At 38.0% G+C, this 21,906-nt stretch overlaps 1 protein-coding gene across 1 annotated transcript; it reads right to left on the reverse strand.

Annotated features, from left to right (window-relative positions):
* Nucleotides 1–105: 105 nt before the first annotated feature.
* LOC149814967 (senescence-induced receptor-like serine/threonine-protein kinase) lies at nucleotides 106–17,366 on the reverse strand. Its single transcript, XM_089990450.1, has 14 exons — nucleotides 17,288–17,366; nucleotides 9,822–9,929; nucleotides 8,578–9,112; nucleotides 7,150–7,628; nucleotides 6,760–6,901; nucleotides 6,562–6,633; nucleotides 6,409–6,480; nucleotides 5,378–5,458; nucleotides 5,132–5,262; nucleotides 2,907–3,403; nucleotides 2,698–2,824; nucleotides 1,436–1,504; nucleotides 1,151–1,343; nucleotides 106–674 (listed from the first exon to the last, which is right to left on the reverse strand). The coding sequence occupies exons 1-14, from the start codon at nucleotides 17,364–17,366 to the stop codon at nucleotides 284–286; spliced, it is 2,976 nt and encodes a 991-aa protein (XP_089846576.1). The 3' UTR covers nucleotides 106–283.
* Between the last annotated feature and the right edge of the window lie 4,540 nt (nucleotides 17,367–21,906).

Raw genomic sequence — 21,906 nt, forward strand, 5'->3', positions numbered from 1 at the left:
TATGCATCCAGAATGCTTGCTTTCTTGAAGGAATGTGTTTGGTGGGAGCTCCTGGAATTTGAAGCATGGAAAATTCAAACTGTGAAGGAACTCTCTGGTAGAAGATTACACGCTCAATCACCTTTGCAGGGTTTCATTGATGCCAATACATGTTCTCGAGTGTTTAATTTTAGGAGCAAAAACCTTGGGAGGTTTTTATTTGGGACGACATACCGTACATTTCTGAAATAGTTTGAAATTGAAAGTGGGCTAGACATTTGTAATGGAGGTACAGACGCATAAATTACCTTGGAAGTGGATTAGCTGATGTATGCACTACCGAATTTTCAGATGGTGTACTCACTTCCTTCTGTGAAACTTCCAGCTTCAAAGCTTCTTTCAGAGCATTCACAATCTCAGTCACTGCAGGTCTCTTCTTTGCTTCACGTTCAGTGGCATTCTTAGCTATCTCCGCAACTTCCCATACAGAGTTGATATTGCAGTAACCTTGAATCCTAGGATCAATTATACCCTCTATATCCCCTCTGAAAAGTTTGGGTGTGACCCATTGGACAAGATTAAAGTGTTGTTTGCCTATAGAAAATATTGCAGGCTTCCCTGTTATAAGCTCGAAAAGGACTACACCAAAACTGTAGACATCACTTTTTCTGGTGAGCATTTCCGTATTGTAGTACCTGTGGAAAAACAAACGAGGACGAAAAATTGTTTCTTAGCTAACTCGTGAAATGTTGATATTTTACATGGATGTTCAAGGAAACTATGAAAAGATACATGTGTGCTCCCCTCTATTGATGTAATTCCTTTTCCTCTAGTGCTTTATAGATCATGGAAACATAGTACTGCTCATTGCCAAACAGCATGTTTTGTGTGTGTGTTGAAAGCTTGAAATTATTACTACCGTGGTTCCTTTTTTATATGCTTCCAAAACAGCTATAGAATACTTAGAAGCCAGAATATTGACCTTTCTCATAATTACAAATCTATGCAGGAAACCATTTGAGAAACGTTGATAGGTAAAGAAGTTCTCAATACGTTGATTGTCAGGATTGAGAACTTTGAGGATTCGGACATGTATGATACATAGCTTCCATTTCTTTAAATGTACACTACGGCTATGACATTTAAAATAGGGAAGACGAAGAAGTCATACTCAGGATCTATGTAACCAGGTGTTCCAGCAACTTTGGTTGCTCCATGAAGTGTATGCCCATCAGCAGTTCCATTTTTCGACAACCCAAAATTTGCTAATTTGGCTTCTAGTTTTTCATTTAAAAGAATGTTTGTGGACTTAACATCCCTGTGAATGACTATTGGTTTGCAACCAGTATGTAGATATTCCAAACCTGCAGTAAAAACAATTTCATGAAAAATTATAGGAGAAATAAAAGAAGTCTAAATTAAAGAAACTTTATGCAAGAAAGCTTCAGATTCAAACCTATTGCTGTGCCTAGTGCTATTTGAAGTCGTTGTTTCCAGGTCAAGGCTCTGCTCATGTTTGACTTGCCTGGCAAAAAGTGTTAACTACTGTAAATGTTCATATGCAGTCTTAGATGGATTTTTCTTCAAGGTCAAGAACAGAATATGCAGGCATATTTATTCTCAGGATGTGGAAAGATCAAGCATAACACAGTGGTGGTCATCCTTGGAAAGTACAAATGCTTTGCAAGTGTTCTCCACGAGCTGTTTGTTGTCTGTATTGTGCAGACCTTTCCATTTGGAAGCAATAAATATGATGGACCTATTTCTTTTTTCAACATTGGTGATTGGACTATTTATTATTTGTTCAGCTAAATGAGTTTAGAAGGTTCTTTTGAGCACTCTTTTACCATTTAACTTTTTACAGCTAAAGCAGTATTCACTGCATTCTCAATATTGATAAGAAGTTGATCATATCTTCTCTATAGGGACTTACCCAAGTGCACAATATGTAGCTTGTCTTGTTCCTAGCATTAATTTTCTAATAGTTGATGTCACGAATTTTCAAGAGTGAGGCATGCTTCCCCCATCCACTAAAAGTTCTCTTATACATAATTTGTGGGGTACATTGAGTGCCTCTGATTTTGCGTCTTTTACAGATTACCTGTGCAAATTAAATTTGCAAAAGCTAGATTTGCCTCCAAAAACATGGGAATCTCCTAAATATACTGAAATTCTCAAATATATTTTTATCCTGCACTTTTTTATCCTTGATATTGAAAACATTTTCTTAACAGTTCCTTAAAGTTACCTGTAGAAGAACAAGTAACTAGGAAAACACTAAAGTTTCTTTGGCCTATTGACCTAAAAATACACTAAAAGTATTGCAGTTAGGACTTTATTTGGATTCAAATGGATCCAAGACAAAAATATTTCTTGCTGCCATCTGTGAAAATTGCTGGCTCTACTCCCAGTCCCATCTACTAGCAGTGGATTTACTGTTTGCTGATTGAAAAACATCATTCCGGGTGTGATTGCTTAATCTCAAGTATCTAAACCAGGTTTGGTTTTATCTTTTACTTTTCTCTTTAACATGTGAAATCTAGGGTTTTCATTTTTTTTTTTGGATATCTCTTAGGCATTCTTTACTGTCTTCAAGTTTTCATCAAGGAGGAAATTGCAGCACTTTCAACTATTAAGAAGCATCTGTATCTCAGCATTATCATATATCAACAAGCATCTGTATCTCATACTGTATTATGGTTTATTGAGGCATCATACCTGACAGTAGCATGGAGAGATCTCCATTGGCCATGTACTCGGATACAAGGATCAGGTTATTACCTTCTTCACAATACCCGACTAAAGAAACCAAGTTCCTGTGATGGATCCTTAGTAGAATCTCAATCTGTTGAAATTTGTCAAATGTCAAACAACGTATAGCTATGTATTCTTTCCATAAGTTGAATGCATTGATTCTTCATACATACCTCTGCAATGAACTTTTCAGCTTTTGACAATGAATCCTTCATTATCTTGACAGCAAATGCAGAACCATCCATGTAGCCATAATAAACAGTTGAAGACCCTCCATGGCCAATGACCTTTTCAAAGTTATTAGTGATCCTTGCAACCTTGTCATAGCTAAAACTCAAAGCAGTTGAACGTACTATTGGGGCTTTACTTTCTGCTCTTTCTGGTGCTTCCTGTGAGTTGTTCTCCTTGTCAAAGTCTATTTCGTGGTCATTAGTGATACTAAAAAACTCAATACTGCTAGCATTCAAGGGACTTGAAGCTCCAAGTAAGGATCTACTCGGTGTTTCAGTTGTGGCTTCTCGTGATTTGTTCTTGTCTGCAGCTTCTATTTTGTGGTTATTAGTGACATTAAAAAGCTCAATATAGCTAGTATTCCGGGCACTTGAAGGTCCATGTAAGGATCTTGGCTTTTCAATTGTGGTTTCTCGCAAGTTGTTATGTGCAGCTGATTCTGGAGGGAGCACGAGCAGAAATCACACATTCCACACGCAAAATTGCAACACAGATATAGTCTGAAACTTTTCACTAGCAAATAAAAATACAAATACTACAAAAAATTAATCCTCACAGAATCATTGCAGAGACTAATGCTAAGCAGGTGAAGTACTTTCAGAATATGCGATGCTCATCTGATATAGCTTTTCATATACAATGCTCGCTCCTGGACCTACTTCACCTATTTATTATTGGTCTTGGTTGCGGTTCTTTGCTCTGTTGTATCTTGGAATTTCCTATCCTACTTTTTGCTTTATTTTGAGGATCAATCGATTACTTTCTGTGGAGATAACACCTTTGTAAATAGTCATGCTTTTGTAACTTCTTGACACTATTTTAATGAAATTTTGAGGACAAAAAGGAAAAAAAGAAAAAAGATAGAGGATCAGGTCATAGGCACCTCAGACGGTAATCGTGTCATAGGTGCCTTGGATGTCGTTCATTCATGTGATGAACGGCAACCCAAACACCATGGTTGAAAACATCTCTCAGACTGGTCCCACAAAAAAGTTTCAGTGTGCCATTCATCATATAGATGAACATCTAAAACACAAACAATGAATGGCTCAAAAACAGGAAAAAATGGTGGTGTTTTGGGTTGTATCCACTATCCAAGGCACCTCTGACGATAATATCCTCAGAGATGCCTCTCACATGGTACAGTCTAAAAAAAAGTCACTGCATAAAAAATGGATGTCATAACCAAACCCCAAACAGATAATGCGCTCTTCTAAGATAGAGCTTCTGTCAATCAAACGATAGAGAATACTGTCTTAAAGTTTATTGGCATTCAAGAAACAGCTGCTTTGATAGTTGGAAAAGTTGAGATCATCCCAGTCTGACAATATTGCCTATAAGTATTCAGTATTCTGTGCAGAAATGATGGGTTTTATCTACAACATTATGCACGGGAAAGGATCTTATTTCTGCCACATATATTAAGAACGAGTGATGGATTCAATATGCTATAAAACGGTGATCAATTGGATATAAGTTGCACTAAACTCAGCCTACATAGATCAACCATGCAGCCCTTTTAGAGAAAAAAAAGGATGAGATCCGGAAAATGAGGTGTATGAAATCTTGTAGCACGGCAAGTGGAAGCTGCAATATGAAGGTTTAGAAAGTTGAAGAAGAAACGAGCCACTGAAGTAAAAGAAAAGAAATTTGAATTGAAAAGAAACAAAACAAGCTCAATATTTCTAGCAGATGTCAACACCATCAGTACATCAACTTCAAGAAAAGGCAATCGAGAATTTGACGTGTAGACGGTTTCGGGGCGAAGGTAAAGCTGTGGTTACTCGAACGGGAGCGTCTCATTCTCTGGATAAGCGTATTAGTTTTGAGTCGGGAGACACGTGGTGAGAGATAAGAATGTGAGGTTCTTCTTCATTGTGAGAGATAAAAGGCTTAAGTTTTCTTCTACCAGTAGGAGAGCACAAAGAGTGGATTCTTGTAAGCAAAAGTGTATATCCTCAAGCTTGAGAACTTGAGAAGAAAGTGTTGTAACACCCTCTTGGAGTTTAAAATTTAAGTTTTGATTTTTTTTTTTGTTTCCGCAAAGGTATGCAACACCAGCATGCAAGCACTAGTTCCATGTTTGGCCATTTGATGTTTGAAAACTTCTTTGAACCAATTGATGCATCCAAGAACATCCTAAGGCTGTAGCTTATCATGGGCGCACCTGGTTGCTTTTTGGTCTTCAACTTGATTGTGATTGCCAGAATGCATATCAGGAGGAGAACTGTTGCAATGGTGGTAGGCACGACCCAGATCCAACGGTGACTCTTCTTGCTTCCCTTTTGGTTATCAATCCTGTAACAAATAGTGGTAGATATTTGGTTCAGTCCTTGTATCGAATTAAAATACGTTGTAGGATGCTTCTTGCTGAAAAATACAAACTATGCATGGTCAAGGGAGTTCAGCAAACCTCAATACTAGCAATCCTTTGCTTTCTTTCTCTTGCAAAGCATTTGGAACTGGTCCAGTCAAATAGTTGCTCGACAAATCTCTGCATTCAGACCATGATTTTTGTAAGTTCCCCGTTGCTTTCAAGGTATTTATTTCAAAACTAAACTTCTACCTAAAATTTTAAATGCGATTACCTCCAATTTTCCAAGCAACACATTCGAACCAACTATTCTACACTACAGTTCATTAAAATTAACCTGACAATAAGTATAAAACATGTTGATGCAATTCAATATAGCTTACAGCAGGCGAAGTGAAAATATGGATTGGAGTTAAATGGGCAGGTCGAGACTTCTCTTGGCTGGGTGGCAGAAGATTTGGCAGAGATGAGTAGAATACCAACAGTTAAGAGTGGTTTGTGGAGATGTTATGGCAGGCAAGGCTGAAGAATCGGCATTGGGTGCAGGCTTGTAGTGGAGAACAAGTTAGATGAGCAGTGAGTCCTTTGTATGCCAAAGCAGCAAGTAAATTTTCTGTTGGGGGGAGTGGGTAGTGCGGCCATTTTGATGTTACAACAATAAAAGTATTGGACAGAGGTCAGGCAATAGTGGCCATTATCAGCTGTGCAGGTTCTGTAAGGAATCGGTTGAATTTCATCGTAACAGGCTGCTAGTATCAATGGTGGAAGGACTGACAATGCAAGAAAAAGTATCAAGAACAGGGGAAACCCCCTGTTATACAGGGGATTATAGTTTATGCAGTTACATGATTCTGCTCAGTTTTCTGCACTTCTTTTCTTTTCAATTACAGATGAAACTTGCCCATGAGGGCTCCAAATCCCTGGTTAGGTGGCCTATGAGGGCTTTAAACAGTTCATGTTGCGGTTTGCAGTTGTTGGTTATGTAGTTACCTGATTTTGAGATTGGTTATCTCTGTACTGATGACTTCTTGTCACCCGGGTATATCAAGTTTTTGTACCACCAAATAAAGTTGATTACCTTAACAAAAATAAAAAAGAGAAAAAAAAGTAAAAACTAGAATTATGCTTACAGTACAGATAGATCTTTTAGATTCTCTAGAGAACCAGGTATTGAACCCTTCAAGTTATTGCCTGACAAATTCCTGAAATGTGAACATGAGAATGGAATTAGTTACAAAACAAACCAAGTAGAAAATCACCATTTCATGGAGTGTTATGCTTACAGTGATTTGATCGATGTCAAATTTGCTATGAAATCTGTAATGTAGCCGTCTAGTCCCCAATTAGAAAGATCCCTAAGGAATGGGTGCATGGAATGAGCTACTGATTATTATAAATCATGAACTACCAAAAAAAGAAGAAAAGACAGGAAAAAAAAAGAATTCTATTGAGGAGAAAGTAGAGAGCGGAATGCCACCCACAGACTAATTATTCTTGGTGCCGAAGCATTATCATAGTTGCAAGTCAACCCATCCCAAAAGGAATTCTGTGGAAGGCATGGATCACCTCTCCAGTTTCTCTTCTTCAGCTGATAATACTCTTTGATTGCCACCATCGCTTCGACTGCAAATCAAGTGCAAAAAAGAGATCGTATATATTAGTGATAGATCTATATTTAGCTTCTATTGCCATCTATGTCACACGGATACTCTGTTTTGATTGCCGCTCCGTATCCCTCTATAAGTTTATATACAAGTCATATTGGAAACTTGACAAAAATGGCTGAATCCTCGTATCTGCAGCCGTATCCATGTGACATAGATTGCTATATAAGAAAAGAAAGCATAGTAATTAAGTTTCAAGCCACACACCATCTTGGCGAAAGGTAGAAGATGCCGAAGCACTAACAGCTTTGTAAACCTCGAATGCGTTTAGCATAGGACCATATGTGGTGGTATTGTCGGCTGGCTGTAGCGACATCAAAAAATGACCTTGGGTCATGGGCTCCGGTGAGTACACCACAAAGCTACTGTGGTAGTCAAGAATAAAAGAATCACCCCATTCCTCTCCGTTTTTCATTATAATGATGCTTCTGTTTTCGTTTTTGGGGTACTGTAACAGCTCTGCAAATGCCAAGAAGATATAGTAACTGGCATTCGGATCAGTAGGCCAAGTGATGTCTATGCGATCGGGTGGATTGAGGAGCTTGTAGACGGCAGTCTGCATTACACGGGAAGGCAATCCAAATCGCAATCTTGTCTCTTCCTTTACTTTCTGAGTTGTGTTGAGTGGGATCCCGTATGCATCATCATCTGGTGTCCATATGCGATCAAATGGATCATCTGGGTACCTGCAGCTCAAACGGATTTCTCTTATCGAGAGAACCATAGTGACGTCCTGGATTGGAGGTCTAGCTTGCCCAGAAAGTTGGAGCTGTAAGTTAATTTTGTTGCTCTTTGGCTACAACTACATTTTCTTTAAGTCTGTTCTTCCTGTTTGCCGGCTTGTTCTGACCAATGTCTCAAGGACACAGCGGGATTGTTGCTCTACTGTTAGGCTCGCCCTCAGGCAGTTAAAACCTCTCAGCCACCCCCTTACCCTCCAAGATGATAGAATGAAACGGATATCACAAGATGGATCGAAGGTCCACATTAGAAGAATTGTAGTGAGAGCCCAAATGTACCAGCTTCTATTCTTATCACCTTGGCACCTCATACCACAAACATATTGTTTGCACAGGAAACCTGCTGCTTTTGCAATAGGGCAAAGGATACCTATCTCGGGTATTGAAGTCATGACATCCTTCAACTTGAATGTCTTAAGCCGATCCCACTGGCAAGTGGCAACAGCACAGTAGCCCTGCTACTCGTGGTCATGGGCAATGTTTTTGCTCCCTTGAATTGCTTTATAACATACACTTTCAAACACCCCATCACGGATCCGAACTTTTGAAATAAGATGGGATCCATCATACGTTCAATCCAAACCTTCCAACAGAAGCCGTTGATTGGATGGCTTGGATTGAATGTATGATGGAACCCATACAATTTAAATGATAAGATTCGTGTTCAAAAGTTCCCAATACCGAGATGTATGAAAAAAAGAAAGGAAAAAACTCGTTTTTTTTTTTTGAAAAGGCAAGCTTGGGTTAGACTGACCCTACCGGAACAACAGCCGCCCCCATATGGCAGAGGGATTCGATCCTGGGCCTTCAGCTTGACACAGGATCCCGCTTAATACATGGGATACCACCTCGGTGGTAAGAAGCTCATTTTTTATCACAGGAATAAGTTGCTCACCTTGTCACGGTGGATGCTCCAACATCTATTCTCATGATCGTCACAACAGAGAGGGAAAGGTTGGCAGGTGAGAAGATTCCGTCGATACGTCGAACCTCCAGCCCAGAAATGAAAGGTATTCCATTAGCTGTTTTCACAAGGCAGACGCTTACGGCCGTTGAACGAGCCACACCAGTCACCTCAGTCCAAAAAATATGGGACTCATTGTCCAGCTTTACACTATCCCACAAGTCCACACCAAAATAGATGTCAAAACTTGGTGGTGAGCTCAAACCATCGTAGTTGCCATACATGAAAGAGGCACGGACCAGGTACTTGCTCCCCTCATTCATGGGTGATAGATCATAGCAATTCCTATTGCTATCCGGGAAGGCTCTGACTGTCTGGTACATCCTTGGGACGCTGTTGGCAATGCTAGAATCGACCTGTTTGCTCACCCCATTGTCCGTGTACCCGTCATCCGAAGTGTAAACTAGGCCTGTCTCGCTGGTGTAGTTTGAACCCACTTGGAGTCCACAGTCAAGGTTGAGAAACCCTGTCAATTTTTTATCAATTTCGTTCAATTTCTCCAAGTTCCAAGAGAAAAATAATGGTCCACTTAAACTTTATTCTGAGATACGTATATTGTTTTATGGCTGAAAACTTAGGTCTGGACTCTGCCATTATATATATATATATATATATATATATATATATATATATATATATATATATATATATATATATATATATATATATATGTGTGTGTGTGTGTGTGTGTGGTGGGGTCCATAGAATATATATGTTTACTGGAAATATGTGAACGAGAGTATGAACTAGGCATTTTCTATGATTTTTTGCAAATCCAATCCACCATATGCATTCTGTGTGGATCATTTGGTAGGAATTGACTGTCGGATCATGTATATCTTTTATGAAAAATGTGATTTAAATATTTACAAAGACGTTGGGCCATTGATTTTTAAACTTTGAAATATCCTAGATCACATCCATATGTGAAAGTTTATCACCTTTTGTTTTTGGTAAGTATCAGTACAAACTCTTAACTTCATAGCAAAACAGCTCACGAAGTTTGCGAGGTGGGTAAACTAACTTCTGTACAATTATTCGTCTTCTGCTCGACCTGGTAAACTAATTGATACTCAGATAAACATATGAGACTGAAGATCCACCACGTAAACTTAATATTGGAGACTCGCTAGCTGTACACCACATCAAACAAGTCAAGAGAAGTATGAATGTACCTTGTAAATATCCTGGTTTATAAGGTGAGCCTGGTCGCGACGGTGGTGGTGGAGTGTATACATCCGGCGGTGGAGGCGAGTCCACACCCGGTGGTGAAGGCGATGGAGCTGGAAAACAAGATCTTTTAGTCAATAAAACATACCATTATCATGCCATTTTTTGGTCCCTATTGACTACTGCTAGTGATGCTGTTTTGGCGAAGCGAATCAACTAAAAAACCAACTTTTTGTGGATTATTATAAAGAGTAAATGCACCCTAAAAGAGGCCGGATCAAGTGATTTGACAAAATACAAAATATTACCGAAGCAGGTTAAATGTGCACCCCCCCCCCAAGACGGCCGTTAGCTACGTCTCATGTTTGGGGGTCCCAATGAATATGGCAAGGACTGAAATATCTGTATAGTATCTTGCCGCGCTTGTGGTTTGATTGATGTGTGTGCATACCCCAATTATTGTTCATTGCATGAACTACTATATATTGTTGATAAATATTTGCAAGGACAATGTTGTGCAAAGAGCTAAACACATAGTTCCATAGAACCCATGTGGTGCCATTTGATCAAAAGGATCAATGGAATTTGTGTGTGATATCTCACAATAGGATCACAAGGCACATACAGCTAAAGAGCAAAAAGGGGTTATGGTATGTGTACCCAAAATTATAAAATTAAGTTCTTTTGCATATATGCTTGGCTCGTGTATGAGCCTTTGGTTTTCAAAGAAAACCATTTGGGTGCCTTATGCACATCAGTTTGAGGTTGTGCATATTACTGGATCACCCGAGTGCGGGTTGGGGTGACCCCTTCCATATTACCATTTTTCATGAAGCGAATGATATTCTCTAGAGTGATTGCGGGAATCACAGCGGGTAGCACCATGAAACCATATTTTTTTTAAGATGTCCTATTTAAACTTGGATTTTAAATTGCTTATTTACCAATTTTAAGACTTGATGATTATCAATGGGTTGTAATAATTATTTGGAATGATGTTTCATTTCCTAATTGATGAAAGCCGGTCTCGAACGTTTGTAAGTCACCCAAGATAATCACTCCTATTAGTATTAAGTAATTATGCTTTTTGTAAATTTGTGAGTAAGTATTTTGGGGTGTCACATCTTATTTAAAACAAAAGTACCATTTTTGTGTTTTTTAGTTTTTTATACATATGACACTCTGGAAGTTATTTACACATTAAGTTTAGTAGAAATTGACCTTTGGATCATGTTCTTTTGTCACATATCTAGATTTTATAAGGAAAAAAATCAATTGTCTACACCATGCAAATTTTTAAATCTGAAAAACATTTTTATATCAAAAACCTATGATCTAAGAGTCAATTGTAAACATTTTGACTATGTCGAACACATCTATGAAGTCAAATTTGGTCAAAAACATCTCACCCTATAAGTTTGAACTAAGGGGCTCCTTACCCACAAGGGTAGCTAATGCATAAACTTAATATAACATTAAACCAGTTGTATTTAACATTAGATGAATTCAAACTTATGAAAGTAACTACAATATCTTTAAAAGAATGCTATTTTTAAAATGCATGGTTATTTTTTGTGATCAAAATGGTAACTTTCATATATTTATAAAGTTATTTTTTTGGAAAAAAATGTTTGACTTTTTTTTTTGAAACTTCAAAAGACTTATAATGTCAAAAAAACTATGCATTTTAAAAATGTCATTTCTTAAAGCATATTTTAGTCATTTTAAAAAATTTGATTTCATCTAATGTTAAATACAAATAGTTTACTATCAGATTACATATATTGAAGCGGGAAAACATAAGGTGATTCTTTTACTAGATCCACTAATATCATTAATATTTTGTACCAGATTTGACCCGATTTCATTTGAACTCATTGGGATCCAAGCTCATATTAGAATCCATCATACAAATTAATTTCAATATTTTTTCTGTATCAGGCATGATCCTGAAAGACTTGCATGGGACCAAATGACACGTTCAAGAGGGCAGATACATGGGACATAGCTGGAAAATCTCAACATTGGTGGAAGTTTTTCTCCATGTGTCCATGTGTCTCCCTCAATTTAAGTAGCCTCCCCTTTTAGGTCTGCTTGTATAGAATATGGATAAGTGAATGGGCTAAATCTGGCCCGGATATTGGCATTACCAAATCCAGTGTTAAGAGCTCTAACAAAGTTATATATATCCATCCTCATTCTGAATCAGGTTGGAAGAAGTCATTTTATCATGGGCATTGCCCGTAAAGGTGCACATGGATCAGGTTGGCTTGGACATCCGAGCCATATATTAAAGTTCATCACCATTTACTTTTGGTAGATTTGAGTCTAATTCGCATCCAGATCTGTATTGAGACTAGGCCTCAGGTTATGTGATCTAGCTTTATCTGAATTTGGACAATATCTTATCTACAATTATTCGTGTTGATATTGAGGTGAACATATGAGACTGAAGATCGACCTGGTAAACTTAAGATTGTGACTACACATAAGAGAGCCGACAACATCATGGACGAGCTAGCTATAAACTACATCAAACATTGCAACAGAAGTACGGAGCATACCTTGTGAAGATGGTGGAGCAGGTAGTGGAGCATAACCGGTCGGGGCAGGCGGCGATGGATACTCTCCACCTCTGTCTGGTGGCTGTGCTGGAGCTGGAAAATGCTCTCTTTTAGATAATAAATGTACCATTGAGCCGAAAGTAATTCAACATTACCACTCATGAAGATCAACAAAATGTTAAACCCATGAACTGAACAAGAGCAAAAGCCAAAACAAAACGAAAGCACAAGAAAAAAGAACATCAGACAGATAAAACGGGCTCACACCGTAGCCGCTTGCCCAGATTGCGGCAAAGGAGAGGTAGCGTCAGCAGGAGGGAGCGGAAGATCACTAAGATGCATACACAAGATCGCATAAACATCTACCATGATTGAAACCCATTTCCTTTTAGTGGGTTATTGTAAATGAAAGCGTTCACACAATCACTGGATGCATTTCACACACACCTATGCCCACAGGAAGGCTATCTCCTCTTTCTCTCTCAACTAATTTTAATTAGAGAGAGGAGGTTCCATTAAATAATTATAAGTTGCAAAAGTTTTTGTAACCCTTTCATCTAAGGAATCTTTAACAACAAAGGATTGTTTGCCTTTAGAACCTTCTTAAGCTCTTTATTCTTATCTTTGATTGGTTTCTTTACAAGAGAAACCTTTTCCAACGTGTATAGAGGTTTCCATGCGGGAGAGGTCTCTCCCCCCACGTGGGCTTAATCTATTTAGATATAGATTGGATCCAGTGTTAAGAGATCTAACAAAGTTATATGCATCCTCATTCAGAATCAAGTTGGAAGAATTTACCCCTCTTTAAGAGATCTAAAGCAATATGATGATGATGGTAAATCATAAGTCATCTTATCATGGGCATCGACAGAAAAGGTGCACATGGATCAGGTTAGCTTGGACATCCGAACATATATTAAAGTTCATCACCATTTATTTTTGGTAGATATGAGTCTAATTCGCATCCAGATCTGTATTCAGACTAGGACTCAGATCATGTGATCTAGCGTTATCTGAATTTGGACAATATCTTATCTACAATTATTTGTGTTCAGATCAATCTAGTAAACTTATTGATATTGAGGTGAACATATGAGACTGAAGATCGACCTGGTAAACTTAAGATTGTGACTATACATAAGAGAGCCGACGACATCATGGACGAGCTAGCTATACACTACATCAAACATTGCAACAGAAGTACGGAGCATACCTTGTGGAGCAGGTGGTGGAGCATAACCGGTCGGGGCTGGCGGCGATGGATACTCTCCACCTGTGTCTGGTGACTGTGCTGGAGCTGGAAAATGCTCTCTTTTAGTTAATAAATGAACCATCGAGTCTGATTTGATCAAAACAACTTGCATCAATGAAATCTCAAAAAGTGGTATGAAGATGGGGATGCATGAAACCCATTTCCTTTTAGTGGGTTATTGTAAATGAAAGCGTTCACACAATCACTCGATGCACTTCACACACACCTATGTCTACAGGAAGGTTATCTCCTCTTTCTCTCTCAACTAATTTTAGAGAGAGGGGGTTCCATTAAATAATTATAAGTTGCAAAAGTTTTTGTAACCCTTTCATCTAAGGAATCTTTTACAACAAAGGATTGTTTGCCTTTTGAACCTTCTTAATCTCTTTATTCTCATTTTGGTTGGTTTCTTTATGAGAGAAACCTTTTCCAACGTATATAGAGGTTTCCATGTGGGAGAGGTCTCTCCCTGCGGGTGGGCTTAATCCATTTAGATATAGATTGGATCCAATTCCTCTAACAGTAAAGAGTAAACGATCTCAAATGGAGGACAAACAAGGTCATTTAATAAAACACATTGTGTTTTGAAATTACAACCATCCATGCCATCAATCATCAGCCTCCATTGTGAAATTAGCACTTTCTTTGCTGATTTGGCCATAAATCCGGTCATACCATATGGAAGGGATCAAGTGGTGGAACTGACTCCACCGGTAGAGTCTATTACTATTTAAAATGGGGAAGGTCTCTTTCTCTCAACAGTTATCATGTTTGGATTGGTTTAGTCATGTTATTCTTGAATCAATAATATTTTATATTGGATCCTTGATTGGGCTCAAATCAAGTCTGATACGTTTTCATTGTTTACATATAAAAAAAGCCTTGTTTCAGTTTTCTTTTGTTAGATGCAGTAATAGCATTAATATTTTATACTAGATGTGATATAATTTCATTGAAACTGATTGGGATCCAAGCTCATATCCAAATCCATTGTACACATTTTTTTTTCATATCAAGCATGATCTGATTCATGTCTAATCCTTATGAACCCTATGCTGCATAGAGATAGAAGGTCTAAGCCAACTTCACTTTAATATCAGGATTGAATGAATCTAAGGCTTAGTTTGGAAAGTGACTAACGAAGGTCACCGGAGTGGTAAGTGTGGAATCTCCACTTCCAAAATTGTTTGGAAACCAAACATGAACTTAATTTGTCAACTTCAATTCACGACGGTGTCCTTCTCAGTTCATTTATGAGGGTAAAAGCTAGATCCCAAACCACATAACTATGAAAGTGGGGAATCCTTAATGGATTTTAAAGAGTTTGAGGATTTGCTAAATCCATGACCACTAGGGGTGGCAATCGGGTCGGGTTGGCGGGTCGACCCGGCGGGTTGGCTGGTCGACCCGGCGGGTCAGCATACCTCAACCCGAACCTGACCCGTTTATTAAACGGGTCGGCTGTGGCAAACACGAACCCGACCCATTTTTTAAACGGGTAACCCGACACGACCCGCCAACCCATTTAATAAACGGGTTGGGTCGGGTAAACGGGTTGACGGGTTAGCGGGCGGGTTGGCGGGTCGGGTCAACGGGTTGACGGGTTAGCGGGCGGGTTGGCGGGTCGGGTGGTCGGGTTGACCCACCCACCTAACATGTTTATTAAATGGGTCAGCCGGGTTGGCATACCCCTAACACGAACCCGACCCGTTTAATAAACAGGTCAGGTGGGTCGACCCGTTTATGACACAAACCCGTTTATAGCTTAACCCGAACCCGCCTAAGAGGCGGGTTGGCGGGTGGGGTTTGGGGGTCGTGTCAGGTTTTGCCACCCTAATGACCACTATATGACCATTATGTAATCGAATTTTTCAACCCCAAACATAGCCTAAAAGTAATATCTATTTTCAGGACAAGGTTGAAAAGAGAGAGACCTAATCATTAAGAATCTTTAAATGTAAAAGCAGAAAAAATGAGAGAAAAGTATTCATTTTTGTTTTGTTTTTTAATGGGAGACTCCAAGAGACCTAATCATTAAGTAAGAAGCTTTAGATGTAAAGCAGAAAAAATGAGAGAAAAGTATTCATTTTTGTTTTGTTTTTTAATGGGAGACTCCAAGAGACCTAATCATTAAGTAAGAAGCTTTAGATGTAAAGCAGAAAAAATGAGAGAAAAATATTCATTTTTATTTTTATTTTTTAATGAAAGACTTCAAAGGGTAGAACCGGCTCTACAGAGGAGCTTTTAGTAGTATGAAATTATTATTGGTCAGTGAAGTCGGACCTCCAAGGGGTCTGCATAGCATTCCTCTAACAGTTGGAGAAAGTCTATCAAGTGGAACACGAACAAATAGTGGCATTTTAAAGCGATTTTAGCATGACATTCTAAAACCCAAAGAAACATTAACAATTAAATTAAAGACAAAAAGGAAAATGACACGAGTGGTCAGCCTTTTCTTTTAAGGTTGAGGAGCTGAGGAATGGAAGGCTCTCTCATCATAATGAAACTAGTCTACTCCGCGTAACTCATCAAATATAGTTTTAAATTCTCAAATCTCTCTCTCTCTCTCTCTCTCTCTATATATATATATATATATATATATATATATATATATATATATATGATTTTCAACTTGGCATGATTTTCAACTTGGCATGTTTTTTACAGTTGGAAAAAGGGCCATCCATCCATCCATTCACCGTTGTAGTAGGACTAAACAAGAGAAGGTGAGGGGCTCTTTCATATAATAAATAGTATAGCCTGCTCTCCAACTAAGTCATCAATGCAGGTGGCCCCCTTTCTAGATATGAATAATTCTTTCCTTCGTATCCAGCTGGTGAAGTGGAGAAAAGAAAGGTTTTCTAAAATATCCATATTTTTTTTCTATCACAGCATCACACATGTTAAAACCTTTAAAATAATATTAAAAATTTAATTTTAGGCAATTTTTTACATTTATTAAAACATTGCCTATTCAAGTTAGTATCGTATCTATTTTCTATCCCCCTTTCTTAAAAGCCATAAAATGAAACTGTCCCATGCGGTAATCGGAGACCTCTGTCAAGCTGATAAATGTATATGACGTAAATTATCTAGTAGAAAGAAGAGAACATTAGTGAAAACAACAGCGTATCCCTGCCTTTATTATCCGAGACAAATAGTCCGAGCTCCAACTATTCATCCCTCTTTTCTCCGTGTTTTTTTTTCATATATGGGCCCCACCCCCAAAAGTCTGAAAAAATAATCTGGCAGTTTATTTCTTCACAACCCTTTAAGGTGGAGAAATGGTGGTATTATTTCTGTCAGCTGTACATCAGATTCTTTTCAATTTCCATGTGATAAGATGGACACTTTTACCGCTTCCAGAAAATGGCGTTAAACATCACCAGACCAATAAAAACCATCTGAATAGCCAAACTTAAAGAGTAACCCAAAACAACACATGGGACTGAAGTGACTTTGGTGACCTCAAATCCCATTTGCAAGAGTTGGCTCTGCTAAAAATGCCCACTTCACTCTGAGGTCAGGATTCTCATTGTCAAAACAAGGGATGTAATGGCCATATGTTCAGATTTTGAAGCCACTATTCATCCAATATCCAATGTTTGAAAGAAACAGGAAAACAAAGATCAAAATGAATGCAAAGAAAGCTTACAAGATTGGCCATCAACTGTAGACACAAAGAGAGCCACCAGCAAGAGTAGAATGAAACCAACTTCAACCTGATTCACCATCTTCTTATTCTTGGATTTCCATCGTCCATTGTCTGTTAGGAAGATGTGGGAATCGGCAGAGAAGGTAAAGGCCATGATAGAGTACTGTGCAAAGATCAGCAGATGGTATCCAGAATAAGGAGTAAGCAAGTTCAAATAGAAGAATTGCCACAACTAGCTTCTCCCTTGACTTGTTCAATGCAATTATTTACAATTGAAGGGCTATTCTGACCCACAAGGCAAATGGGACCCTTACAATTGATGATTCCAAGCACCAAGTTTAAATAGAAGAATTGTTCAAACCCCAGTGGTATACGTTACTTTTAGGCTCCTCTCAAGGGCATTTTTAGTACCATCAGGCTTTGGGGAGTACTGACGTGCCTTGCTACGAGTGTGTGTGTGGTGACAAAAGTGCCTAGCTCCCATGTGAGAATTAAGACACGACTAAGTGCCAACAGATAACAGGATTTCATGTGGGCCCCATGCAATGCTGTCATGTGATGGGCTATGACTTAACCGCTTAGTGCTTTAGGAAGACTTTTGAGTAAACTGAGTAAACAAAGGAAAAAAGACTGACCACAACTTGGTACCTGCCTTTTTTTGTTAACTCTCTCAAATTCATCATTGAGGTTAACAGTGAAGTTACTGATACAGTCTGGCTAAGTGACCTTTTGTGAAACTACTTGGGCGTGCACCTACTTCATCTGTAAACAACTTAACCTGAAGCATTTTTTATTCTCTTGTACCAAAACATTGTCTTTGGAATTGAAAAAATGTGAGGAAGCCTTCTTCAGCCTCAAAACAATGGAAAAGAAGACAAGACAACCTTTGATAAGATTATATTGATATTGCAATGGAAAGTGTTCCTCAAAGGGGGAGACTTATTGATCCCTTAGATTGTTGAAAACCCAAAACAAAAGCCTAATGAGAGAAAACCAATGCAAAACAAGACTTAGTTTTTCAGCGACAACCACTATTCCACAAAGAAATCATCAATATACCCAATTCAGAATAGACAGATTATCAATACCCCATCGCTGAGGCTCTCCATCAAGGGAGGCCTCATCTTCTCACTGCACAGATGTTGCAAATCTCAAGGAGGATCCAGAAGTCCAAGTTAGGGTGAGCACACATGTTCTCATATGTATATATATAAGAGAGAGAGAGAGAGAGAAGGGAACGACACAACATTTGGGTCAGGGTTGCCACTATACGCACCCTGACCCAAACCCCCCTTAACGAGGATTTCCAGGTCAGGGTGAGCACCTTGGACAGCATGTAGCTCCGCCCTACAACTACAGAACCAAAAGGAAAAATGCACTCAAACAAAATCGAAAAACCTAATCCAACACAAGAAAAAAGAAAAAAATTATGGCAAACAAGAACATGCAATTGATTAAAATCCAAAGCCGATATGGTTAGGGTTTGGGAGAACACGGTGTTCTTGTGGAACTTCATGCTCAATTCTGGATGCCCAGGGCATGACAGTCATTTTACAATGTCATCTAATCATGGTGAACGTCTGACCATGATTAGCTAATGCCTCTGTAACAGAAGGACCAGTTTGCCATAATAGCAAGAAAGGTTAGGACCTTTTTAACAAACCCAATAAGGCAGGACTTTTTTTTCTTTCAAAATATCCAGAATAAGGAGTAAGCAAGTTTAAATAGAAGAATTGCCACAACTAGCTTCTCCCTTGACTTGTTCAATGCAATCATTTGCAATTGGAGGGCTACTCTAACCACCAAGGCAAAATGGGACCTACATAATTGATGATTCCAAGCTCCAAGTTTAAATAGAAGAATTGCCACAGTGAGTTTACTTTTTCAAACTGTTACTTTTTCGTTTTTTATGAAAATAAACGAGCATTTTTAATATTAAAAGAAAAATGATGGATACCAAGAAAGAATCACGCTATCCAAGATGATAAATGTTTACTCGAGGTCCTATATGACTGTTTTCATGAAAAGTTTGACTCATATCTAGAATTTTAGAGAAGTCAGATTCATTTTTGGAACTGTTGGTAAAAGAAAATTTCCCAAAATGAAAACTCAGGGCATAAGTGAGAAAAAATGCTGTTGGAATGGAATGATTCTATGCACTTAGTCATATGCAACACAGACATACACTTAGTGATAAATTTGTATTTGCAGTGGTTTAAAAACATGCATGACAACCCACCAAAAAGCATATGGATGAAACAACAAAAACAACTAAGTCGCCGCTCAGTCAAACTTTTGTCTTTGAGCCACAGTCCTCATTATTGATGTTTTTCAGTTTCTCTTCTTTTCCTTTTTTTTTTTAATTTCAAAAACTGCCAAAAATCACTTTTTCTTACTCATTAAATTATCCTTGAGAGTGAAGAATGTTTTTTTTTTATATTTGTTAAGAAAAGGTCCTGTCTATAGCTAATGGTCTTGACTTTCTCCCTCTAACTTTTTCAAGAAAGCATCACATCAGCGTCGGGTGGGAACCAAACTGAAACCAAGGGCAGTTCTACCAAGTCAAGCAATTTGATTGACCTACACAACTGACTTGATTAACTAAGAAGATGAGAAAATATGAATCTTAATTTTTAGTTTTTTACATAAAAAAAAAAACTACAAACAAAGTTTTTCTATGAATTATGATTCATTGAGGTCATGATCGGATAGACGGTTTGATTGTCAATCCGTGTTGTTCGAATAACATAAGATTAAGGGATGGTGTCAACCAGTTACTTCCATAATATTACAACTGTACTAAAACTTTTAGGTCAAATGACGGAAAGAAACCAATTTATCTACCAAACATCATGTGAGAGATGATAATAAGTGATAATATGGGGCAAAGTTTTAGGACCGGGCCCCTTATGTACCGGTCCGGGTCAATGGGCCTGAGTTATTTAATAATTCTGTAATAACTTAAAAATTAAAAAAAGAAGAAGTAATTATTGCATAGTAGCTTGATAATTATTACTATCTAACTAATTAGTTACATTAATTTTATATGAAAAATAGAAAGATAATTAATTGAATTCATGAAAACTTGGAAACTTGTTAATTGTTACTATTTACAAATTGCAAAATTATAATCGCACTTTCTCCCATGATTGTCCTTCACCTCTTTCATTAGTTTCAAACTGCTGCTAATTTGTTAGAAACCAACCATTTTAGATTCTATGTTTGTTTGTTTGTTTCATTGCAACCTACGCAAATCATGTTTTTGTATAGGATAAACAACTTCAATACAATGTGCTGCTAACACATATTTAAGTGGGAAAGTCACATAGGTGCCTAGCTTTTGGCAAAATTACCTGTGACCATTTTGACTTTTCAAAATTTTATGAAAAGCGCCTGACCTTTTGAAAAAAATTCTTGGATCACTATCCGATTCTGTTAGTTTCCATGACACATAAAACCAGGTTGAAAACCTGGTTTTGAGTGTCAAACAAGTTTTGCATCCAAAACCTGGTTTGGTCAAATAGCTAGCAAAGCAAACTAGGTATTGGAAAAGCTCAGTTATTCATTGGGTTGGCCCATGCATGACCCCCCCTCTCTCTCTCTCTCATTGCCCATAAAAAAAGTTTGAATGGTGAAGCCGGTTCTTCCAACCAAAACTGGTTCTTGAGAGCAGTTCAACTGGTTGGAAAACACAGGTTACTAGACTAAGCTAACCATTCGCAGCTGAACCGATTCAGTGCTTCTCATCATGGAGAAGCCTCAAACGATGGAAGGGGGGGATGGATTAAGGTTATTGAACCTTTGCCCACTCATTGGTTCACATTTGTATGATATTGAAGATTCTACATCTTAGCCTTACTATTAGCAGACAAATCATTAAGGGCTCTCTGATTTGTATGATCTCCTGATCCATCTCTGCGAATCCTGCAGTCACTTTGATATCAAGTCGATAAATGCAACCGTTGATCTCCTTGATCATTGATTCAAACACTGGACTCTCCTGTCACTTTAAACGAGTCAATTCAGTGGAGAAACCTGCTATAATACTACTTTGATGTAGGAAACTCATAGTGGGATTGCACATCAACACCGCGATCTATGTCAACTCTATGCTACGCTAGGTCAAGCTAAGCTAAGAATCTAACGAAAGTATGTAAGAAATTAAAGCAAATATTCATAGAAACATAATCAATCTTTCAGACTGAGATTCTACATAAATATTTATAGAGAAAATGGAAAATGTATTTATCTCTCACTAAAATCCATAAACTTGATACCAAAATTAAAATAATGGAAAAAGTCCAAACATAAAAAACGAATGGTTCCAGTTGCACATCTTGCTCCAATCTATGTCAGTTTTTTATGCAACCATCTCTCTAGGAAACTCCAACATCGTGAAAATTGCAATGAATCATAGTATAATATCCTACCGTATAACAGTTTTCTCGGTAACTGATTGCTCCCAACGGAAAAGCTAAAACATCAAAACAACAATTTCTTTGCTTTTCTATTGATTATTATTGAGTTCCTCAGAGTACGTATTGGTGGTGTCTTTTTGAAGGTCTGGGTTCGTGTACAATCTATCCAGAAAATATATCATCATCTTCCAATAGCAGGAA

This window comes from Nuphar pumila, chromosome 15 (genome assembly GCF_984573655.1).
Source record: "Nuphar pumila chromosome 15, dmNupPumi1.hap1.1, whole genome shotgun sequence".
NCBI lineage: Eukaryota > Viridiplantae > Streptophyta > Magnoliopsida > Nymphaeales > Nymphaeaceae > Nuphar > Nuphar pumila.

What these genes read in the sequence shown, in the direction of transcription:
- LOC149814967 (XM_089990450.1), bottom strand. Translation starts at nt 17,366, where the DNA reads ATGGTGAATCAGGTTGAAGTTGGTTTCATTCTACTCTTGCTGGTGGCT. An exon ending in GAAGACCAAAAAGCAACCAG is followed by an intron (nt 3,404 to 5,131) that starts GTGCGCCCATGA and finishes TGCTCCCTCCAG; the next exon opens with AATCAGCTGCACATAACAAC. An exon ending in CTGAAAAGTTCATTGCAGAG is followed by an intron (nt 2,825 to 2,906) that starts GTATGTATGAAG and finishes AAATTTCAACAG; the next exon opens with ATTGAGATTCTACTAAGGAT.